General features: G+C 42.9%; 2 protein-coding genes across 2 annotated transcripts; one reads left to right on the forward strand and one right to left on the reverse strand.

Moving 5' to 3' along the window:
- Window positions 1-1,713: 1,713 nt before the first annotated feature.
- slc26a6l1 (solute carrier family 26 member 6, like 1) lies at window positions 1,714-10,429 on the forward strand (the record flags this gene model as incomplete). Its single annotated transcript, XM_084440956.1, has 19 exons — window positions 1,714-1,853; window positions 2,235-2,374; window positions 2,496-2,606; window positions 2,948-3,123; window positions 3,521-3,685; window positions 4,152-4,304; window positions 4,532-4,614; window positions 4,761-4,908; window positions 5,334-5,447; window positions 5,777-5,854; window positions 6,274-6,369; window positions 6,595-6,701; window positions 6,895-6,964; window positions 7,064-7,156; window positions 7,450-7,560; window positions 7,832-8,251; window positions 8,434-8,488; window positions 9,009-9,154; window positions 10,358-10,429. The coding sequence occupies 19 exons, from the start codon at window positions 1,714-1,716 to the stop codon at window positions 10,427-10,429; spliced, it is 2,478 nt and encodes an 825-aa protein (XP_084297082.1).
- p4htmb (prolyl 4-hydroxylase, transmembrane b) lies at window positions 9,770-17,000 on the reverse strand. Its single transcript, XM_084440565.1, has 10 exons — window positions 16,800-17,000; window positions 15,718-16,056; window positions 15,491-15,572; window positions 15,155-15,345; window positions 14,385-14,481; window positions 13,627-13,789; window positions 12,906-13,091; window positions 12,148-12,238; window positions 11,314-11,437; window positions 9,770-10,708 (listed from the first exon to the last, which is right to left on the reverse strand). The coding sequence occupies exons 2-10, from the start codon at window positions 16,048-16,050 to the stop codon at window positions 10,500-10,502; spliced, it is 1,476 nt and encodes a 491-aa protein (XP_084296691.1). The 5' UTR covers window positions 16,051-16,056; window positions 16,800-17,000; the 3' UTR covers window positions 9,770-10,499.
- Between the last annotated feature and the right edge of the window lie 4,667 nt (window positions 17,001-21,667).

Consider the following 21,667-nt stretch of genomic DNA (forward strand, 5'->3'; position numbering starts at 1 on the left):
GAAAGAGATGAAGAGAAAAAAAAGCACTGTAAAAGTTGAAGCTGAGTGGGAAATTGCTGTCAGCAACTTTTCTGTCATATTTGACTCATGTTATTCTTATGGATTCAGTCGACAGTAAGGACAGACACATTTGTACCTTCTCAGATAGAATGTTCTATTTCCCACCATGCATTGTAACCAAGACAGTCCTTGCCCCATTGATAAGCCATAACCAAGCCATGTCAATCTCTGTTAGCCATCACTTCCTACCTTTCAGTGGGAATGCTCCTGTTCTCTGTGCTCTAAGGAAACCTCCAGGCTGCGACCGTTGTTGATAAGGGGGTTTGGGAAAATGTTGTCAGAAGGATAGACCGACGGGCCTCGTCCCCTCCTCTGACTGTTTACCCTCCCCTTTCTGTTTTGGTGATCTGACCAACCAACCTCAAAATAGACTGCCCTGCGCCCCACAGTATCTGGGTCAGAGAGGCAGGGGAGAGAAGAACAAGCTCATTCTTTTTTGTCTTCTTTTTAATATTTTTTTAAAAAAGAAAATATATCTTAAACACAATAAACAATGTGTCATTGAGACATACAGATTACGTATTTCTCATATGGAATGACAAAGCAGTTATATTCTTTAGCCCTATGGTTAAGTGTGGCTCAATCACGTGTATAGATGTCTGGAATGGTACAGTGCTTGCTAGGTTGGAGTCAAATTTCACTCTCTTAAAGGACTACAGTAATTTTACATACAATAAAACAATATTTATTTATTTTATTTTAAATCTCTAAGCTGGTAGGTAAAAACCTTGTGTTAGCAATTTGAATTTATATGCTAAATTTGTAACTATTCAGCAGATTAATTGAAATATTAACCGATGTGAACAGAACATGACCCTCGGTAACTCTACTAATAGAAGGTAGGTAACATGCTCATCATACTCATCAACAGTAAAGACAAACAAATGATTCACCTACATTGTATGTGTAAAGGAAAAGACGTCACTATAGGTCTTTCAAAAATGTGCACCAAAAAAACCCCTTGTTTTGCATTTTCCATATCTTGCACCAGCAATCCGGACACAGTTTGGCCCTCAGACACCAGTGTTTTCATGACTCATTAGAATATCTGATGTTTGGTAAGTTATTGAAGACCTGCTTCCTGTGTGCACCAGACATAACTGCTGTAATTCTGCAACAGGTTTTACTGAAACCTTTGAAAAATTGCAAAAAAACGTGAAACATCTCCAAACCACTAGTTCCAATCAGCACCAACAAATGACCTTTTTCATGGTGAGGCTATACATAAAAAAAAAAAAACATTTTCCCATGTCTTGTGTCACCATAGTTAGCTATTAGATGCCCCCCTCCCTTCACTCACTCACTCTCTCTCTCTTTCTCTCTCTCTCTCTCTCTCTCTCTCTCTCACACACACACACACACACACACACACACACACACACACACACACACACACACACACACACACACACACACACATATAAAAGATGTACTGCAGACGATTTTGTGGGAGTGGTGACCATGCTGTATTCTCTGACGGACAGGGCCTTGGGAAAGAGACTAGAGTTTTAAGTTTCTTGTTTCAAACAAGAGTGTTTTATCGTGAATAATTGGGATACCCTTGGTATATCTTTCTTTGAGGAGACATAGTAATACTGTGAGGGGGGAAATCCTAACTTGCTCCTAAGAATACATCAGTTTGGATAATTGACCATGAGTTCTGGTTGGACAGCGAGGAGATACCGAGTGGAGAGGGATGTCCTGGATGAAGAGAGACTGGAGGAGGTGGCTCAGAGGATGGATTACTCCGACACTCATCCTCCCCTAACTGTGCGCCTGAAAGATTCTCTTAGGTGAAAATATACATTATTATTGCATTCCCTTGAGTGTAATGATTTTCCAGCACTTGCCAGAAAGAGAATATTTGAAGAGTTCATTTGCAAAAACAGATATGTGCATTTTGATACATTTTGATAAATCATTTTTTCAATCAAATGTCAACATTAAATATCAATTAAATTACAGTTGGGTTGTTTTGATTAAATAAAGAAGACTCTTCTTTACGTAATCAAAACCATCAAACTGTTATTTAATTGATATTTAATGTTGACATTCGATTGAAAAAATGATTTATCAAAATGTATCAAAATGCACATATGTTTTTGCAAATGACCTCTTCATTTCCACATGACTCTCTGTCTCCCTTTAATTCCTGCTCTCCTATCATCTCCTAGATGCACAGTACCCAAGCTGAAGAGAAGTGTGGTGGGCTTCCTGCCGGTGCTTTACTGGCTGCCCAGGTACTCAGTCTGGGACTACGGCATGCCCGATCTCATCTCTGGCATCAGTGTGGGGATCATGCACCTGCCGCAAGGTAAACCCACAGTCCTGATGGGATAAATAAACCATAATTTAGATTCTGAACTAACAATGGACCAACAGAAACCTCAAGTGAGGAGACAGAGCAGATATCTATGTTCTCTCTCTTGCTGTAGGGATGGCATATGCACTACTGGCCTCCCTACCTCCTGTGTTTGGACTCTACACATCCCTCTACCCTGCTCTGGTCTACTTCTTCTTTGGGACATCCCGCCATATTTCTATTGGTAAGTGGATGAAGTTATGTTGACTATAATGACATACTATATAGTCAAATATAACAAGACTCGTGCTTTACAGGACATGATGTGTACAATCAATCAATCAATCAATCAATCAAAGCTTTATTTGTATAGCGCATTTCATACCCAGAGGCAACACAATGCGCTTTACAGAGAACAAGGGAGGTGGGCATACGACCCACTCTCTACATATTCCAGAGGGAAGCAAAAAAACAGTAATCACCCGGGGGCCAGATAAGTGAGCTGTAAAAATTCTTCCCTGACCCCTCTCAACAAGGCGATCGAGCAAGCTCCAGGACAGTACAATATGAATTGTTTCCATCCAGGCACATTTGCGGTGCTTAGTATCATGGTGGGCAGTGTGACTGAGCGACTGGCTCCAGACGGGGACTTCCTGGTCAGGAACGGTACCAACCTCACTGCAGAGGTGGACGTCTCGGCACGGGACTCCTACAGGGTTCAGGTAGCAGCTGCAACCACCGTCCTGGGAGGACTGATCCAGGTATGCTAACAGGACAACCATCATTCACATTATTCTCCATTCAGTGAAATCTTTGCTACATAACTTTTTTGTATTCCTTCTATGTATATAACTTTCCTACTGTGTACTATTTGCCCCACTATTTTAAGACTGTATATTTATTTGCCCAGGGACTGCAGGTGGAAATTAGCTGTTTAGCTATAACCTTGTACAGTGCATCTTTCCCTATTCTATAGGGTAAATGTCTACTGTACCTTGTCCCTGTCTTAAAAATAAATAAAATCAATCGATCAATCAATTCAGACGGCTCTCATTTTGTTGTCAATAGAGATGAATTAAAGCTACAATTAGTGATATAATTGTGAGTGATTGTGATCTTAATATTACAAGCAGTAGATGTCCATGTCTCCTCTCTTAGGTAGTCCTGGGTCTGGTGAAGTTTGGCTTCGTGGGGACCTACTTGTCCGAGCCGCTGGTGCGAGCCTACACCACCGCAGCTGCTGCTCACGCCGTGGTCGCACAGCTCAAGTACATCTTCGGAGTCTCACCTACGCGCTTCAGTGGGCCCCTCTCACTGGTCTACGTGAGTAGTATCAAGTACATGTACTTTACATTACCTTACATTACATTACAGACATTTAGCAGCTTTTTATCCAAAGCGACTAACAATAATTGCATTTAACGTAGGAAAAGCCAATGTACTAGTACTTGACATGACTCACAAGTGCATCTTCTTTCTAAAACAAGTGACTAAGAGCATAATCTAGTGCTGAAGGCAAAGTGCAAGAATAGCAATCTAAAGTACAGTGCAATACAATACAATACAATACAATACAATACAATACAATACAATACAATACAATACAATACAATACAATACAATAAAATACAATAAGTGCTTAGGAGGGAGGATTACTTGTACTTGTACATGTACTTATCACAAACATCTAATTGAGGGCAAATACACTAACAGAGGACATCTATGTGTATTTATATTGTATGTATCCATGTACGGTTAAGTGCCATGATCCACTGTCCCTGTCTCCCAGACTCTGGTGGATGTGTGCTCCCTGCTGGCGGAGACCCACCTCCCCACCCTGGCGGTCAGCGCCGTATCCATGGTGTTCCTCATCGCAGCTAAGGAGCTCAACTCCTCGCTCAGCCCCAAACTGCCGGTGCCCATTCCAGTGGAACTCATCACAGTCAGTCTCTCGACCTTCCGTTCCTCTACCAGCTGAGTCAGCAAGCGCTCTCAGTACATTTCTGTCACACACAGCAGATACAGGGGATTAACAGCTAATGAGTATAGGTACACTTCTAGCATATGATTGACCGAGCCCACACCGAATGATTAACACGATGAAATGGTCAAATCCCCATTAGATTTGTTTGTTTTGAGGGAAGTGTGTTTTTTGTGTGTTTACTGTAGATTGTGGCAGCAACATTGATATCATCTGAGACGCATTTAAATGGGAACTTCTCCATCTCAGTGGTTGGGGAGATTCCTAGTGGGTGAGTAGTCAGAGTGTGTGTGTGTGTGTGTGTGTGTGTGCGTGTGTGTGTGTGTGTGTGTGTGTGTGTGTGTGTGCATGGGTGGGACAGCATGCTTTCAAACTCTTGCCACAACCCCTCTATCCTGTGTCCTCTTCCGTACACAGCCTAAGTCCACCCAGCATGCCAGATGTGAGTCTCTTTGGAGAGGTCATAGGGGATGCATTCGCCCTGGCTATAGTGGGCTACGCCATCTCCATCTCGCTGGGGAAGACGTTTGCTCTCAAACATGGCTACAAAGTAGACAGCAACCAGGTGATGCATCTCACAATACTACACCACACCACACCAAACCACACCATACCATACCATACCATACCATACCATACCATACCATACCATACCATACCATACCATACCATACTACACCACACCACACCATACCATACCATACCATACCGTACCGTACCGTACCGTACCGTACCATACCACACCATACCATACCATACCATACCATACCATACCATACCATACCATACCATACCATACCATACCATACCTTTCCATACCATACCCTACCATCCCATACCTACTGTCCAATTCCATACCATACCATACCATACCATACCATACCATACCATACCATACCATACCATACCATCCCATACCTACTGTCCAATTCCATACCATACCGTACGGTGTTAACAGGCTCTCTGTCTGTGTCTCTGTCCCCGCTGAAGGAGCTGGTGGCGCTGGGTCTCAGTAACGCAGCGGGAGGCTTCTTCCAGTGCTATTCTGTCTGCTCCTCCATGTCGCGCAGCCTCATCCAGGAGAGCACAGGAGGTAAAACACAGGTCAGAGGAAAGATCAACAGGCTGCATGAACCACACAGTCACTCTGAACGCATGGCCCAACACAGCCAGTCACTCTGAACGCATGGCCCACACAGCCAGTCACTCTGAACGCATGGCCCACACAGCCAGTCACTCTGAACGCATGGCCCACACAGCCAGTCACTCTGAACGCATGGCCCACACAGCCAGTCACTCTGAACGCATGAACCACACAGTCAGTCACTCTGAACGCATGGCCCAACACAGTCACTGGACCAAAACAGTCTGAAGATAATTATCAATATGTTCAGTGCCTTTATATTTTACCAAGTGTTGTTAATTTTCTGCAGATGGCTGGAATGGCCTCTGCTGTTATAGTGCTGGTGACAATATTAAAACTTGGACCACTGTTCCAGGAGCTGCCTAAGGTACTGTACTGCATCTCAGTTATTGTATGTACTTGAAGAATAAGTAAGCGTTTCAGACTCAATGTTTGCATCACATGTTGAATGCATTGGTCTTTTGTGGATAAGGTATGGTGGTGGATTTTTTTCATGCTGGTCAACACTTTGTGGGGGGGCGGCTGTAGCTCAGTTGGAAGAGCGGGTCGTTCAGTGATCGAAGGGTCAGTGGTTCGAATCCCAGCTCCGACTGTCCACATGTCGAAGTGTCCTTGAGCAAGACACCTAACCCCAAATTGCTCCCAGTGAGCAGGTTAGCACCTTGCATGGCAGCTACCGCCATTGGTGTAGAGAGAGGCCATTGTAAAGCACTTTGAGTGCCGCTAAGGTGGAAAAGCGCTATATAAGTGCAGTCCATTTACCATTTGTGTTTGTACTTGTTTCAGGCAGTCCTTGCTGTTATAGTCTTTGTAAACCTAAAGGGCATGTTCAAGCAGTATTACGACATCATCACTCTCTGGAGGAGCAACAAGGTTGATCTGGTGAGAATAGAATGACTAACACACAATGGACATTAAGTATAACCCTTTACAAATATTACCTGATGTGCTTCACATAATTTAAAAGATCAAAGCTGTAGTGATCTGGTAAAAAACGTGAAATAATGTGAATCCCTCTGGTCATAATGAGACTAAAAAGGTTCTAAAAGGCTTCTAGTGAGCTCTGTCTTTTCTGAGAGTGTAGTGGCAACATTTCCCTTCTCCCAGGTGGTGTGGCTGGTCACCTGGGTGTCAACGTTGCTGTTCAACCTGGACCTGGGCCTCGCTGCCTCCATCACCTTCGCTCTGCTCACTGTCATCTTCAGAACCCAGCTGTAAGACACTTCTCAGAACATCTCACACCTTCTGCAATGATCCTGTGAGCATAGATCAAAAGCAACACCAATATTTATATTTTCGTCATTTTGCCAGGCTCAGATTATTGACTGGCTTAAAGGTTAGGCCATGACAATGCGAATGCACTAGTTGACTGGCATGCTGGTACAACACTAACAACATCTCTCTCAGTCCGAGGTACTCTGTTCTGGGGCATCTTCCAGGCACAGAGCTCTATCTGGACATGGAGACTCACAAGGAGGTGAGACAAGTGGGGAAGGGGTGGTGGCACTGTCAGTCAAAAAGAGAGATGAACTTGGCTCCTTCCTTATGACCTACCTGTTATTTTGGTCTTTGGCAGGTGAGAGAAGTCCCAGGAATCACTATCTTCCGCTCCTCTGCCACTGTGTACTTTGCCAATGCGGATCTCTATCTGGAGGCTCTCAAAGAGAAGGTGCACTTATCACACAATTATCATAAACTATTATTAGCATATGATAGTTTAAAGTATTACCCCGATGAAGACTCTGTTGGGGTCGAAACGTGATGGTCCATGATTCAATAAAGGACTTTAAATCTACATCAGAAGTCCCTCAAGATATTCCTCTATTTCTATCATAAACTATATTTTCCTTCTTCTATATTCATTGCTTCTTAAGTATTGCATGTGGACCCACACTGACAGAATGGGGTGTGTGATTGAAACTGCATGAAACAATCTGACTTTGTGTACCTGTATGTATTTAGAGTGGACTGGACATCAGCAAGATGATTATTTATAAAAAGAGACAAGAAGCCAAGCAGAGACGTAGAGAGAGGAGGGCAGAGAGACGAGCCAAGAGAGAGACCAGGAGACAGGTGAGATATTCTGTAAACTAAACATGTACTACTATAGCACTTTCACTGTGTTGATCTATTTATCACACATTGCAACCATTTTGATTTATGTACAGAATGTCACCAACCCTTTATATGTTACCTCTGTTGTCTTAACAGGCAATCTTATGATGAAAGGTTAAGATGTGTACAGTAAAATAACGTGGTAAACCACATGAAAGTGGTCATAGTTGAACATGAAACAAACAGCAGTGCCCATCTGATCATGCCTGTCTGTGTGTGGCTCCTGCAGTTGAGAGCGCAGCGTGCAGCTGAGCAGACCTCCTCAGGACCCGTGTTCTCAGTCCAGGAAGAGGCGGGGCGTTGGAGGGACGCAGACCTGGAGGGGGAGGAGTCCCAGCAGGCATGGCGTGGGAGGGAGAACGGCACCGTGTTTGTCATGCCCACTACGCCTCGGACAATCAACAGCCACTGCGGTTGGGAGTACTTGAAAGGTGGGGATCCCGACAGCGTCACCCTGGGGTCGGTGTCGGAGCTGCAGGACGGGGACACCACCACTCTGGGCTCCAGCAGTGAGGATACCCTCAGCCGGGACCTGGAGAGGGTCTCTCTGGGATCCTTGGGAAAGTGGACCTGGGACATCCACTCCATCATCCTAGACCTCTCTGCAGCCAACTTTATTGACACAGTGGCCATCAAGACTGTGCGAAATGTACGTAAGAGATAGACGAAATGTACGTAAGAGATAGACGAAATGTACGTAAGAGATAGACGAAATGTACGTAAGAGATAGACGGAATGTACGTAAGAGATAGACGAAATGTACGTAAGAGATAGAAGCACCGATTCAAACTGTAGAAGCACTCAGTCTAACTATCTCTTCTCTGTTGACAGATATTTCAAGACTTTGGTGAGATTGACGTTGATGTTTACATGGCTGGGTGTCAGGGTAAGAGAAACACTTATCTTTAGGCTGATCTGCATTCATTCTAAATCAGTGGAACGGTACCCGTCTTGTGTCTCTAACCGATGTTATACAACGGTTAGTTCTGGTTCTTGATGCTGATTGGCTGGAAGCCGTGTTAAAATACTTTGTAACACACACCTGGGACCGCATATCATTCCATTTTCAGTATTAATGCGCCTCCTATTTGATCCAATGCATTGTAGTTGTTGTTGTTGCTTGGCAACCCATTTGTTAGGGGAACTATTTTGCTCGGCGGAATTGAGGGAATGATGCTTCGTTTTGAATAAATGTTAATATTTTACATTGCTGTGTGTCTATTTTACACTAATAGCTGTAGTAACCGTTGTATAAAAGCAATAAACCACTCGAGGCCGTGTGTTATAGTGATTTTATAACAGCTAGGGGGGTTTTAGGCAACAACTAGCCTAACAACGCCCCCTAGCTGTTATAAAATCACTATAACACACGGCCTCTTGTGGTTTATTGCTTAATTCAAGCGCAGCCTCAGTGGTGGAGGAGCTGGAGATGGGAGGATTCTTCTCTGAGTCCATCACTAAAGGACGTCTGTTTGCCACCGTCCACGACGCTGTGTTGCACTGTCTCGGCCATCGGGGAGCATCACCACTATCCAGCTATGAGTATTCAGTGGTGCGTGATTTACTTCAAATATAAATACACGCACATATTGGCAAATAGTTGAATATTCACTGTGGTCGATCATGCCTATATTTGTTGCTTTGAACAAATCAATTCTGAAAAATGTCATTACAGGGTATGGAGTGCAACACAAAACTATGAAGGCCCTAACCTAACAAGGAAAGCAGGAATCAACTGACTTTGTAATTAACAAGAAAGAAGAATACAGCTGGAGCCTTTCTTTGCATCCAAAGATGAGTGAAGGACAGATAACAGGAGTGAAAGCTGAACTTTTTGCTCCTTAAATATAATTACTTTCTCACTTGCTACGTCTTATTCTGGAAAACAATTTTAACGCTTACGGTCTGATGATTTCACCACTCAAAGATTGTGCTAATTGTTAAGTGTTATAATTTCTTTAAGTATCAATTATTAGGGCCAGACCCTATCTGTTATACTGTACATGAAGCCTGATATCAAATTGAGTGATCCAGTTACATATTATAACTGATGACACTGATGTTATAAATGAAGAATTGGTTCCCTCGCCCCTACACCTTCAATCAGACAAAAAGCTTTGATTATCTAAAAGTTAAGAATACTTTATTTATCACGCAGGAAAGTGATTCAGTGCATTTTCAAACAAACAAGATGGAACAAACATGAACATAAATACACAGTACCCTCAATGCTACTTTAAGTATTTAAAAGAACATTGGATGCAAGTGACATCAAATCAAGTACATTTCAGTACATTCAAATCTAAATAATATATAAATAAAATAAATAAGCAACAATAGTTGCAGTGCTGTAATGACAGTAAACATGCTTCACACCGGTAGAGGGGGGTCTCGTCACACCGGTAGAGGGTGGTGATGAGAGACTAATAACTCTAGGCTAGTTACTGAACAGTAGTAGAACAGTACAAGAGATCCTTCGATTTTTTTCTAGTAGGTATGCTATTTTTCAGTAACAACTTGCAGCTTGGACATGCAACATTTAATGGTAACTTTTAGAATCACCCGCCTTCCCCAATCTTATCTATCTGAGTCTACTAGGAACATTTTGTACACTCAGAAGGGAAGGATATAGTGCATTCATGTAAACAAAGGTATGGAATTGCTTAGAGTTGGTCAAAGAAACCACGGTAACATAGGACAACAGAATTATAACATAGGACAACTTAACTGTTGCATAAACCCAAAATAACCACAGTCCCTGAATGTGACTTTACTGGCCGCAGGGGGTGTCAACTTGGGAGAGTTGTGCACAGGACCAGTCGGGTAGGGATGGAGGTAGGAAAGCTTTAGGGGTGGCAATGAGGGGATGAGGGCATCGTTTTTTTTTGGTTTTTAGACTACAAGTCCTGGTGGGCGCCAATGTGCGAGTCAGGGCTCGACTCTAGCCCTTTGCTGTCGTTCTCCTGTTGGGACACCAGCTGCTGGTAGCGAGCCTGACGCTGGTAATCCGGGTCGATGTTGATCCAGTTATTAGCGACCCACTTCGTGCCCCGGGTGACCACACAGCCTCCATGGAGAGAGTACTCATCCTGCTCCCCCACCCATCCTGAGGGGGACAATCAGTACTGGTTACTGAATGACTGAATGACTGAATGAGTACAGAACTAGCACTTAAAGGAGAATGCTCGTTTTTGACAACCTGGACCTTATTTACGGAATAGCTTCCCCACTTGCTCCAGCACGCATGCGCACAGCGTGCTGGAGCAAGTGGGGAAGCTATTTCGTTTCTAAAGACGTTTCTAAAGATCATATTACAGAGGCATGTGAAAAACCACAACAGGCCTATGCTCTATGTAAGCACAACTAGCGATTCATAAAGACAGATTGATGAAAACAACTGTTTCGCGGCAGAAAATAGATTTTTTAGAAGCTGCATTCTCAGTGCCCCGTCCGCCGCCATTACATGGATATACTTGGCTCGCGCTGGATTTTAAATTTCTTCTACAGGCCTCCGAATTACACCAAAGTTATCTCAGTTAATCAAACGTCTTATAATATGCCGTAAATAAGGTCCAGGTTGTCAAAAATGAGCATTCTCCTTTAAGACAGAAAGTGGACCCCTAAAGCACCAGTGGTTGTGCCTTAGTTCAGACTCGGCCCCAATATGATTGTGTTACAGTATGTATAAGAGTTCCATACAGCGCACTGTACCTCTTCCATCAGAGAGGTAGTTATACCAGAACACTGCTGTCCCTCTCGTGGGCTTCACCCTCAGGTTACTCATGTGACAGTTCTTTCTGGTGTCCAGAAGATCCACATCGTTCTGAATCAGAGACTAAAAAATACACAACAAAACAATACTGTGGACCAAAATGCACACATACTCATACACAGACTAACATGTTGATGCGTACAGTAGGACCCCACTCATCCGAACCTCCCGGTCTACCAGACAGGCTGAAAAAACTTTCACTTTTTTTTTTTTTTTGAGCCTGCTATCTGGTTACTGGTGGGATTTTTTCATTACAGTACTGTACTTGTATTTAAATCTGTCATAATAAACATGTACTGTATCCTACTGTGAATGAAAACAGAACTGTATGTAGACCTACATGTTGCCTGTAGGCTGTACCCTACTGTCACGTTTCATTTCTTTGTTACTCTAAAGCGGGAAAATGTCGAGCGCAAAACGCAAACGAGTCGTCCTCACAATTCAACTCAATAATTGAGAAGAAACTTGAAATATATGAGGCTATATGAGTTTAGTTGGCTATTTGATTGCAATTTTGATGCATTTTCACAAGTAATTAAGTGTATTTATCGGTCTATTATGAGTCTATATGAAACAAGTATACCACTTATTGAATTTGGTGCATTTTAACATAAGTTTCAGTCATCCGGACATTTCAGAGATACGAACGACCTTCACTCCCGTTGGGTTCGGATGAGTGGGGTCCTACTTTATATGATATGAAACATGGTGATACTGTATGAACGTTGTGCACACTCTCAGAGACAGAGACACACACTCTAATAAATACGCACCACTTCATCATATGTCCTGTTGTCTGCCACGGGGAACGCTGTCTCCCCGCCTCCCTCAACAGAGTTCAAATAGAAGAGAACGGTGATGTACCTGGGTGTGCAACACAGATGAGATTCATACACCAAACACTAAGACACACACACACACGCACGCACACACACACACATGCATGCAGACTAATAATCAGATGGATTATTATCTTAAAGGTGGGGTAGGTAGTTTGACGTCAACAAGGCCTCCGATTGGTCATCTTTTTCAAAAGAACCCGCCCCTCCCTCCTGTCAATTTTATATGTGGTTCCCCCCATTTTAATTGACTGCAAAGGATTTGCAACCAAATATTAAAAATGACAAAATGATTTATGATGGTTAGTTTGTCCAATTACTTTTAGTCCCTTAAGAAGAGTGGTACCACATATAACATTTGTTATAATTCCTACACCGTTCACCTGATTTGGATGTAAATACCCTAAAATTAAAGCTGAAAGTCTGCACTTAAGGCACATATTGAACGTTTCATTTCAAATCCATTGTGGTGGTGTACAGTGATGATGAAAAATGCTGAAAATTGTGTCAATGTCCAAAAATGTATGGACCTAACTGTATACACTACAGTATGTAGACCAAGAAAAACCATGCACAATCAGTCACTGACTGACACAACCCAGCCATAGACCTCTAATCAATCAATCAATCAATCAATCAATCAATCAATCAATCAATCAATCAATCAATCAATCAATCAACCAATCTAATACCGGCAGGATGTCTCAAAGGGCGTGGAGGTGTTGGTCGCCAGGCGGGTGTGTGTGCAGGCGGTCTCTGGATAGACCGGCCCGCTGTCGTGGTGGGCGTGGTAGTGCCCCCCTTCCTCGTAGCGGACCACTTGGAGGGGCTCACTTAGCTCCACCAGCCCCGCGGGCAGCCGTGTGAGAAGAGTCACCCTACGGGTCACACAGAGAGGGAGGAAGAGAGGAAGGGGGATTACAATTTGCTTTCCATGCGCTGTGCGCATGCGTGCTGGAGCAAGTGGGGAAGCTATTTCGTTTCTAAAGACGTTTCTAAAGATCTTATTACAGAGGCATGTGAAAAACCACAACAAGCCCTCGCTCTATGTAAGCACAACTAGCGATTCATAAAGACAGATTGATGAAAACAACCGTTTCGCGGCAGAAAATAGATTTTTTAGAAGCTGCAGTCTCAGTGCCCCGTCCGCCGCCATTACATGGATATACTTGGCTCACGCTGGATTTTAAATTTCTTCTACAGGCCTCTGAATTACACCAAAGTTATCTCGGTGAGTCAAACGTCTTATAATATGCCGTAAATAAGGTCCAGGTTGTCAAAAACGAGCATTCTCCTTTAAAGTTTTACTTCATGCATGCCGTGATGGTGAGCGCAGTGTATGTTTTCGTTTAGTTTTGCTGAATGAGAAGGAATGATAGCAGGGTGTCAAGAGTGTGTGTGGGGTTTCTTCACCTCTTCTTGAGATCCTGGAGCACCTGGTGAGCACCCCGCCCCTGGTACAACCAGGTGTGTCTGCTGTTCCTCACCAGCTGGGTCCTCTTCACCCCGCGCTGCTGCAGGAAACGCTGGAACGCATCGCTGCTCAGACGCCTGAACTCCTCCAGGCTCAGCAAGCCTACGCAACACAGGGACACACCAACCCATATGCATAACAAGTGACTTTACAAAAAAACGATAACTAACTAAAACTGTATTGTGTGTTTACAAAACTAACTAAAATAAACTGAAATTATTGAGATAATGTCCTTAGTTTTAGTCTTTTTCATTTCATACATAAGCTTAGTATTTTGGGTGGATATGAAATCTATCCTCCATTTTTTTTGCTGTGCCCCTGCGCAGAAGTAACCTGACATGCGCCAGATGGCTTGTTTCACACGGAGTGAAACAACGTGAGAAAGGATGGTCTCACGAGGCTAGCGCAGAAGAAAAAAAACTAAAACTGATACTGAAACTAATAAAAAATAAACTAAAACTAAGCATTTCCCAAAAAATAAAAAGGAAACTAAACTAGCAAACCTGCTTTAAAACTAATCAAAACTAAACTGAAATTGAAAACAAAAAGTTAAAACGATATAAAAATAAAAACTAATGAAAAAAGCAAAACTATTATAACCTTGAAGTGGACATAGCCATTTGCACAGGTCATTTATATACATGCAGACTGACAATAAGATGCCAAGATGCCCGCACTGAGATGGTCATTGTCTTACCGTTACCGTCCTGGTCAGCTTTGAGGCCGGCATAAATCTCTCTCAGATTCTCAGGTGTTAGCCAGATCCCATCCCGCACCCTTGAATGGGTCAGTATCTGTTGGAAGGCCAGCAGAATGGACAGAATGGGTTGTGGTTGCACACAAAAGCCAAAACAAGCAAAACTAGGGATGCCCAGATCGATCGGCTAGCAATCGGAATCGGCAAATATTGAGTAAAAATAGGAGATTGGGGAATTCCGATAATGGTTTCTAGTTGCCAATAGCGACAACCGATAAATGACGGGCAACTCATTGTCAGATGCGTGTTAACCTAAACAACGTGAGCCTTGTCATGAACATGCATGCGCGTTAACCTAAAATATGTCAGTGCTGTATAACACAGACAACTACAATGTGTGTGAAACATCTGCAATGTATGCCGGGACAAAATAGCCTACCTTGTGGGAGAAGCAAGGTACAAAAGTTTCAACACAATGCACAGTCTCTCCCACACACTCCCTCTCTCTCTCGTCCTGTCCCCACAGCGTGTGTGTAGCACCGTTCTCTCGCATGCAAGCTGGGGCAGAACACACTGTGTGATTTCTCAGGTTTGAGCGGACATTACAGTCGAGGGATCCAATACAGCTGGCCACCTGTGTTTCTTCATAATCAGAATTTGTTTATTGCCATGCAGTTTTTTGCCATTCAGTCACAAAAAACGTTATCGGGGGAATCCCTAAGCTCAACATAGACAAACACGCACGCACGCACGCGCACACACACACACACCTCTTGGAGTTGCAGCTGACCATCCTGATTAATGTCGAGGAGGTTGAAGATGTCCTCTGGGCTGAGGTTGAGCTGCTCCGTGAGCTCCTCCTGGCCCTCGGGCACCATCACCTGGCTCTCCATCAGGCCTTTCAGCTGGGCCAGCTGCCTCACCACACGACACTCCTCCTCTGACAGGAAGTCTGGAATCTCTGCACACATCCAGAGGAAAGGAGAACCTGCCATCATCCTTCATGCCCAGCTCACATACGTAAAACTATGTTGATCACCCTCAATTAAATGATATAGCACAGCAGGGCTGAAATGTACATGCAAGATCCAGAAAAAAAAACGTACCAAATAGCAATGGCTTCAGACTCAGGGTCTGCATCTTGTGAACTTTGTTTGTCAGCAGTGAAACCTTCTGAACATGTCCAACCTTAGAAATAAATCAATGACAAAACTCATTCTTCATAAGGACGTACAGGGAACTATCGGTGTATTTGTGTTGAGTGTGTATTGTGACAAGAAAAGACAGGACAACATTCTACTTCATTAAAACTTTCAGACCAGTCGTGTCTCACCCGTATCCCCTCGATGCGTGGAAGGTACATGCGTGGAAACTCTGGTCCTGGTGGGGGCCCGTGGGACTCGGGGACTTTGCTATAGTGATCACTGTTGTCATTTCGGCTCGGGACTTCCATGTCACCCGGGCCATTGTTGTAGTGCACGTAAAGAAGCAGGGCTATGACATTGATGATGTACACATGGAAGAACACCATGACCACCATGTAGTAGGAGCGGGAGCACACGCTACTCTTTTGCAGGGGGGCACGATTGCGTAGTAGGTTCTCCAGGTTCTCCAGGGGAACAGTGTCTGGAGCCTCATCATCCCCACTTTCCTGAGAGTCCATCATCTTTGACTTGAACAAATAAAAACAAACAGCAATCAACGGTTTGTTTTGGTCCAATTCACAAACAAGAAAGATGGGGCTAAGCAAATAGTTCATGGCTGCTATAGGCCTGTTTATATTGTCCATCTGTCTGTTTTGATAAAACCCACTGAGCAAAGACACGTCTAAAAGACGTCTTTTAGATGTCTTTTTTGTCTTTTTCGGACGTCCAAAGACATCCAATTAGGAGCCAGAATGAATGTTTTTTTTTTAACGTTCAGATATTGAACCCGTTCTGCACGTCCACAGACGTCTTAGAGGGGTCCAAGCCAGACGTGTGAATATTGAGGGGGTCCAGCAGACGTACAAACGGGGTTCAGGACCGACGTTATTAAGATCTGAACGTCTCCCTGACGTTGCGTGTTTGCTGGGTTAGCTCGTTTTAGTCGACTACACAAGCCGATGACTCTCAGCAAACACGACATTTAAACAGGGGATTACTCAAAGCTAGCATCGATGCTAGCTTTTGAGTGCTTGGCCGTGTCCGAAATGCATACTATCTGCTACTTGCTATATAGTAGGCACTATATAGTAGGCATACTACATACTATATAGTAGGCGAAATACAGTATGCACAGTTTTGATGTAGCATGCTGCATCTCGCCTACTATATAGCAAGTAGTATGCATTTCGGACACGGCCCTTGTCTCATTTCAAAGCTGGATGAAGCTAGTTAGATAACATAGTCACACACAGACACACATCACACTCACTCCGGACGGCCCTGCAGCTGAAGTCTTGTTTACGATGCAGTTTCACACAGTAGCACACTGCGCAGAGTAATTTCAAAACTTGTATCCATCACTAGGAAATGTAGAAACAATCTTCTTTCATGATCATAAATTGGTGGACGGCAACTGTCAGAAATTTATTTGTATGTTTGTATTTCTTTACTGTCCGATAATAAAGCGCCATTTCATCTTGTCCCCTGATAACTACGCAGTATTGCGTAGACACCACACTACCGCCCGGCTGACAGCCAGGGGAATGCTGCCCCAAAGACAGCGCAAGGCTGACCTCTGGCGGCGGGACAGAGCATAACAACTGTGTCATGTTGCGTCCTGTGGTCCCATGCCAGCCTGAAGAGGGGAGGGGTGCCCCGAGGAGGAAGAGGAGGAGGAGGGGTAGGAGTGTGCAGCATGCAGTGTAGGAGCTCTGGAGGGCGAAGCGTTTAGAGAAGGAAGGTTGATCTTAACCAAGGAACTGAAGCAATATAAAATTAATGTAATGTAATGCTTTATAAATGTTCTTAGCCGGTAGACAAGCATACTCCAGGAGCTTGCTCGATCGCCTTGTTGAGAGGGGTCAGGGAAGAATTTTTACAGCTCACTTATCTGGCCCCCGGGTGATTACTGTTTTTTTGCTTCCCTCTGGAATATGTAGAGAGTGGGTCGTATGCCCACCTCCCTTGTTCTCTGTAAAGCGCATTGTGTTGCCTCTGGGTATGAAATGCGCTATACAAATAAAGCTTTGATTGATTGATTGATATAAGAACAATGGGGAATAGAATAGACTCTGTGTTGTAGGCCCCACTTAATCTGCAGTATTTTAGGCAGGGGTGTGTCCAGACTTTTATGCTTTGATGTCCTTGTTTTATAATTGTTTTGTTTTATAATATTTTATGTCTTCTTAGTGCTATGCTGTATGTTTAGTGTTGCTGTTCCTATTTTAATGATCTTATATGTCTTTCGAGGCTGTCATTACACCTGCCCAAGGACTGCAGTCAAAAATGAGCCAAATTCATTACAACTGGCACATTTACAGAAATGTTGATTAATGTGCACTGTTCCTGTTATTGTAAACTGTATAAATAAAAATAATATATCAGGTTGAGCTTGAGCATGAATGAGTAAGATGCTATATTTGAATAAAGGCCTAATAAGAATGTTCATAGAGGTCAGTGATATTGAGTATCACATTTTCACTGGAACTTGGAACCGCCACCGAATGCTTTTAACACACTGACTGTCCTTGCTGGGAAAAAGCAAGCATATTCAATCTTAGGTTGAGGGAACATACTGTTGATCGGAAAAATATTTTGGTTGAAGGTTCTATCTTGCTTTTTTAAACCCTAAAGCTAGTGGGATTTAAATAAAAAATAAAAAAACACTTGATATTATTGAATTGACCTTCTGATTGGTGCTTCAAAATAAACCTAGAAATTCTGTCCAGTACATGTGGTGGGGTGTATAAATACAGCACAGTAGCACTGTAACAACTGTGGCAGTCCAAACAGATCTATATTCATCTTAACCAGGGGCATAGGTTTGGTTTGAAAAATGTATGTACATGTATATTACCCCATCCCTAGCAAAGTCAATTAAGTGTTCCCTTTTTCAGTTCCACAGGAGGCGCCATCGCCCACATCCTCGTACTGCCCTATCCCACCTAGACAAAAGGAAAGGGAATTATGTGAGATTGCTGTTCATTGATTATAGTTCAGCTTTCTACACCATAAGCCCCTCCAAACTCATCACCAAACTCAGGGACCTGGAACTAAACATCTCGCTGTGTACTGTAGGTAGATCCATGACATCCTGATGGGCAGACCTCAGGTGGTGAGAGTAGGCAGCCCCTCCCTCACCCTCAACATGGGAGCACCACAAGATTCCAACTCCATCGACAAGTTTGCTGACGATACAGCTGTGGCAGAACTGATCTCCAACTATGACGATAAGGCCTTGGAGGAGGTGGGGTGCCTAGCTCTGTGGTATCAGGACAACAACCTCCACCTGAATGTCAGTAAGATAAAGGAGATGCTAATGGAGGAAGCAGGGGAGGATCTACAGTCCTCTAAACAATGAGACAACACACAACAATGAGTCCCCAGTGGAGAGGATTGATAACTTTAAGTATCTTGGTGTTCAGATCACCAAGGACCTGACATGGACAACAAACATAAGCTGTGTTCGGAATCGCTCCCTCGTTCCCTCACTCCCTATTCCCTATATAGGGTTCACCATGTAGTGAACTACCTAGGGAACGGATAAAATGTAGGGTACATGCACTGTTCCCTGCAAATCAAGGTGAATTGTGGGTAATAAATAGTGGACTATATAGGGAACGAAAATTCTGTGGAGAATTCGGACACTACAAACAAAATGGCTGACGCCCTATATAGTGCACTATATAGTGAATAGGGAGCGATTCCGAACACAGCTAGGGTCACTGTGGTGAGGAAGCCAGACTGTATCACCTCAGATATCTGAAGAAATGTCAAGGTCTCCCTAAATACATATGCATATTTCTATACATGCACAATTGAGAGCATCCTGCTGGGAACATTACTGCCTGATACGGGAGCAGTACTAGAACCGAAAGGCCCTGCAGAGAGTGGTACGGTCAGCAGAACATCAAGGAAGGAGAACTCCACTCCCACACCTCAAGGACATCTACACCAGGTGGTGCAGGACCAAGGCCAGGAGAATCTTGAAGGATCCCCGCCAGCCAGATAACGGCCTCTTCTCTCTGTTGGGGAGAAGGTACCACATCCGTTAGGCCAACCTGGAGAGGATCAGGAGGGGCTTCTACTGGACCTTCAGGCCAGACGGATCTTGAATGAGGACATCGCCTAGGCCTGCTTATTGCCCCCCTCCTCCATAACACACTAACCTCACTACTCACTACACACCTCTGACTTAATCAATCAATCAATCAATCAATCAATTAAAGCTTTATTTATATAGCGCATTTCATACCCAGAGGCAACACAATGCTTAACTCAGTGCTGTAGCTACAGCACAGCAGCACCTTATATTTGTAACAGATAGAATATACATATCTACATTCTGTGAATACATGTGTGTTTCTGTGTGTGTATGCATATATATATATATATTACTTTTTATTTTATACTTTTATATTTTTTTTAAATATATTTTTTACTTTTTACTTTACATATTAGCACACTTAACCAGAAAAACATTTCACTGCATATTGTACCTTGATAAATAGATTATCTACTGGTCCTTTATTGTACCTGGATAAATAGATTATCTACTGGTCCTTTCGGAATTCATCATGTGCCATACAGCCGCCGTCAGACAGACAGACAGACAACTGCAGTACAATACCGACAAACAATATGACAACAGTACCAACAGACAACAACAACAACAACAACAACAACGACAACAACAGAAAACCTTTAGTGCTCTACATCATACTTCGAATCGAAATGTGACAATGAAATTTGAAACGAAAATTTAGGAATAAATATTGCCTACATGTATTTTTAGCATATTATTCATTTGAACACAAGACACATTTAGAGCATGACTAGATATGATGTAATAATACCATTTGTCTTCCATTCAATAGACAAATAGTATATGAGATAAGAGGATGATTCAAGTTACTAAATCAAAGTATTAAAGCAAATCCTACTTTATGGCTACCTTTAACTAACTATTTTTTTTAAATAAGACTAAATCTTTATAGTAATCAATATTAAAATAATTGAAAGAGGGATATAATTAGTTAACTCACACTGCTTTCATATTGGTGCTCACCTGTAGAAAAATAAAATAAAAAAGATGAATCGTCAGACATCAGCTCTAAAACATCCCCTTGACTTTTACACACACACACACACACACACACACACACACACACACACACACACACACACACACACACACACACACACACACACACACACACACGCACACACACGCCCACTCCTCTCTCTGAGTGTTGCAGCTGTGGGCCAAGAGTCGCTCTAGGTGACAGACAGGCCGTTCACATAGAAGAATATTTCAGCTGCTCACTTAAGCTTCAATGACCTCTGGAGAGCGGGTCAGCTCTGTCATCGTCAATGATAGTGTGAAGAATCAGCTCCAAAAGGTCAGTTTATAAGTCCAACTCATCTGTATGCAGATCTGCTAGAAGATCTGTAAATAATATCCCCCAGACATGCTCCTGTTTAATGATTCAAGATGGATATGATTGAATTGATGCTTCTGTATACTGTATATCGCTTATATAATTACTGTATATTGCACTCCAGAGAGTACACATGATAAAGTAATTTCCAAATAGAGATGAATCTGCATTGCAATGCTTACAGTGATTATATGTACAGTATTAGTAGTATCAGTAGACATACGCTTCTATTAATTGATTTGAAAATAACATTCTGGAAAGAGAAACAAGCAATTGGACAAAGAAATGACTTAAATAGTTTCTGTCCTCCAAATGTCATGTGAAAGAGGGGACAGCTGTGACGATACTAGCAACATTTAGATCCTGAAGAAACTGTCCAGCCTTAAAGGACGTAAAATAGTTGGATGCTGAAAGGTATCTGTCACATAGTAAGCAGTTGAGGCTTAATGCATTTGTAAACAATCTCTCCATAATGCTTGGGCATGAATGAGCAAGAGGCTATATTTCTCCATAAGTCCAAATAAGAACATAAAGTCAAGCCAAAGATATTGAGTATCACATTTTTAATGCAACTTTATCACACAAGGGACCACAACAGAATACTTTTAACACAGCCCTAATTTGGAAATACAGTATCACCTTTCCTATAGAGAAAGATGGGGTGCAGGAGCATAATAGGTCTTGGCTTAAATTAGCA

The sequence above is a fragment of the Borostomias antarcticus genome (assembly GCF_949987555.1).
Source record: "Borostomias antarcticus genome assembly, chromosome: 7".
In the NCBI taxonomy this organism is placed as follows: Eukaryota; Metazoa; Chordata; class Actinopteri; order Stomiiformes; family Stomiidae; genus Borostomias; species Borostomias antarcticus.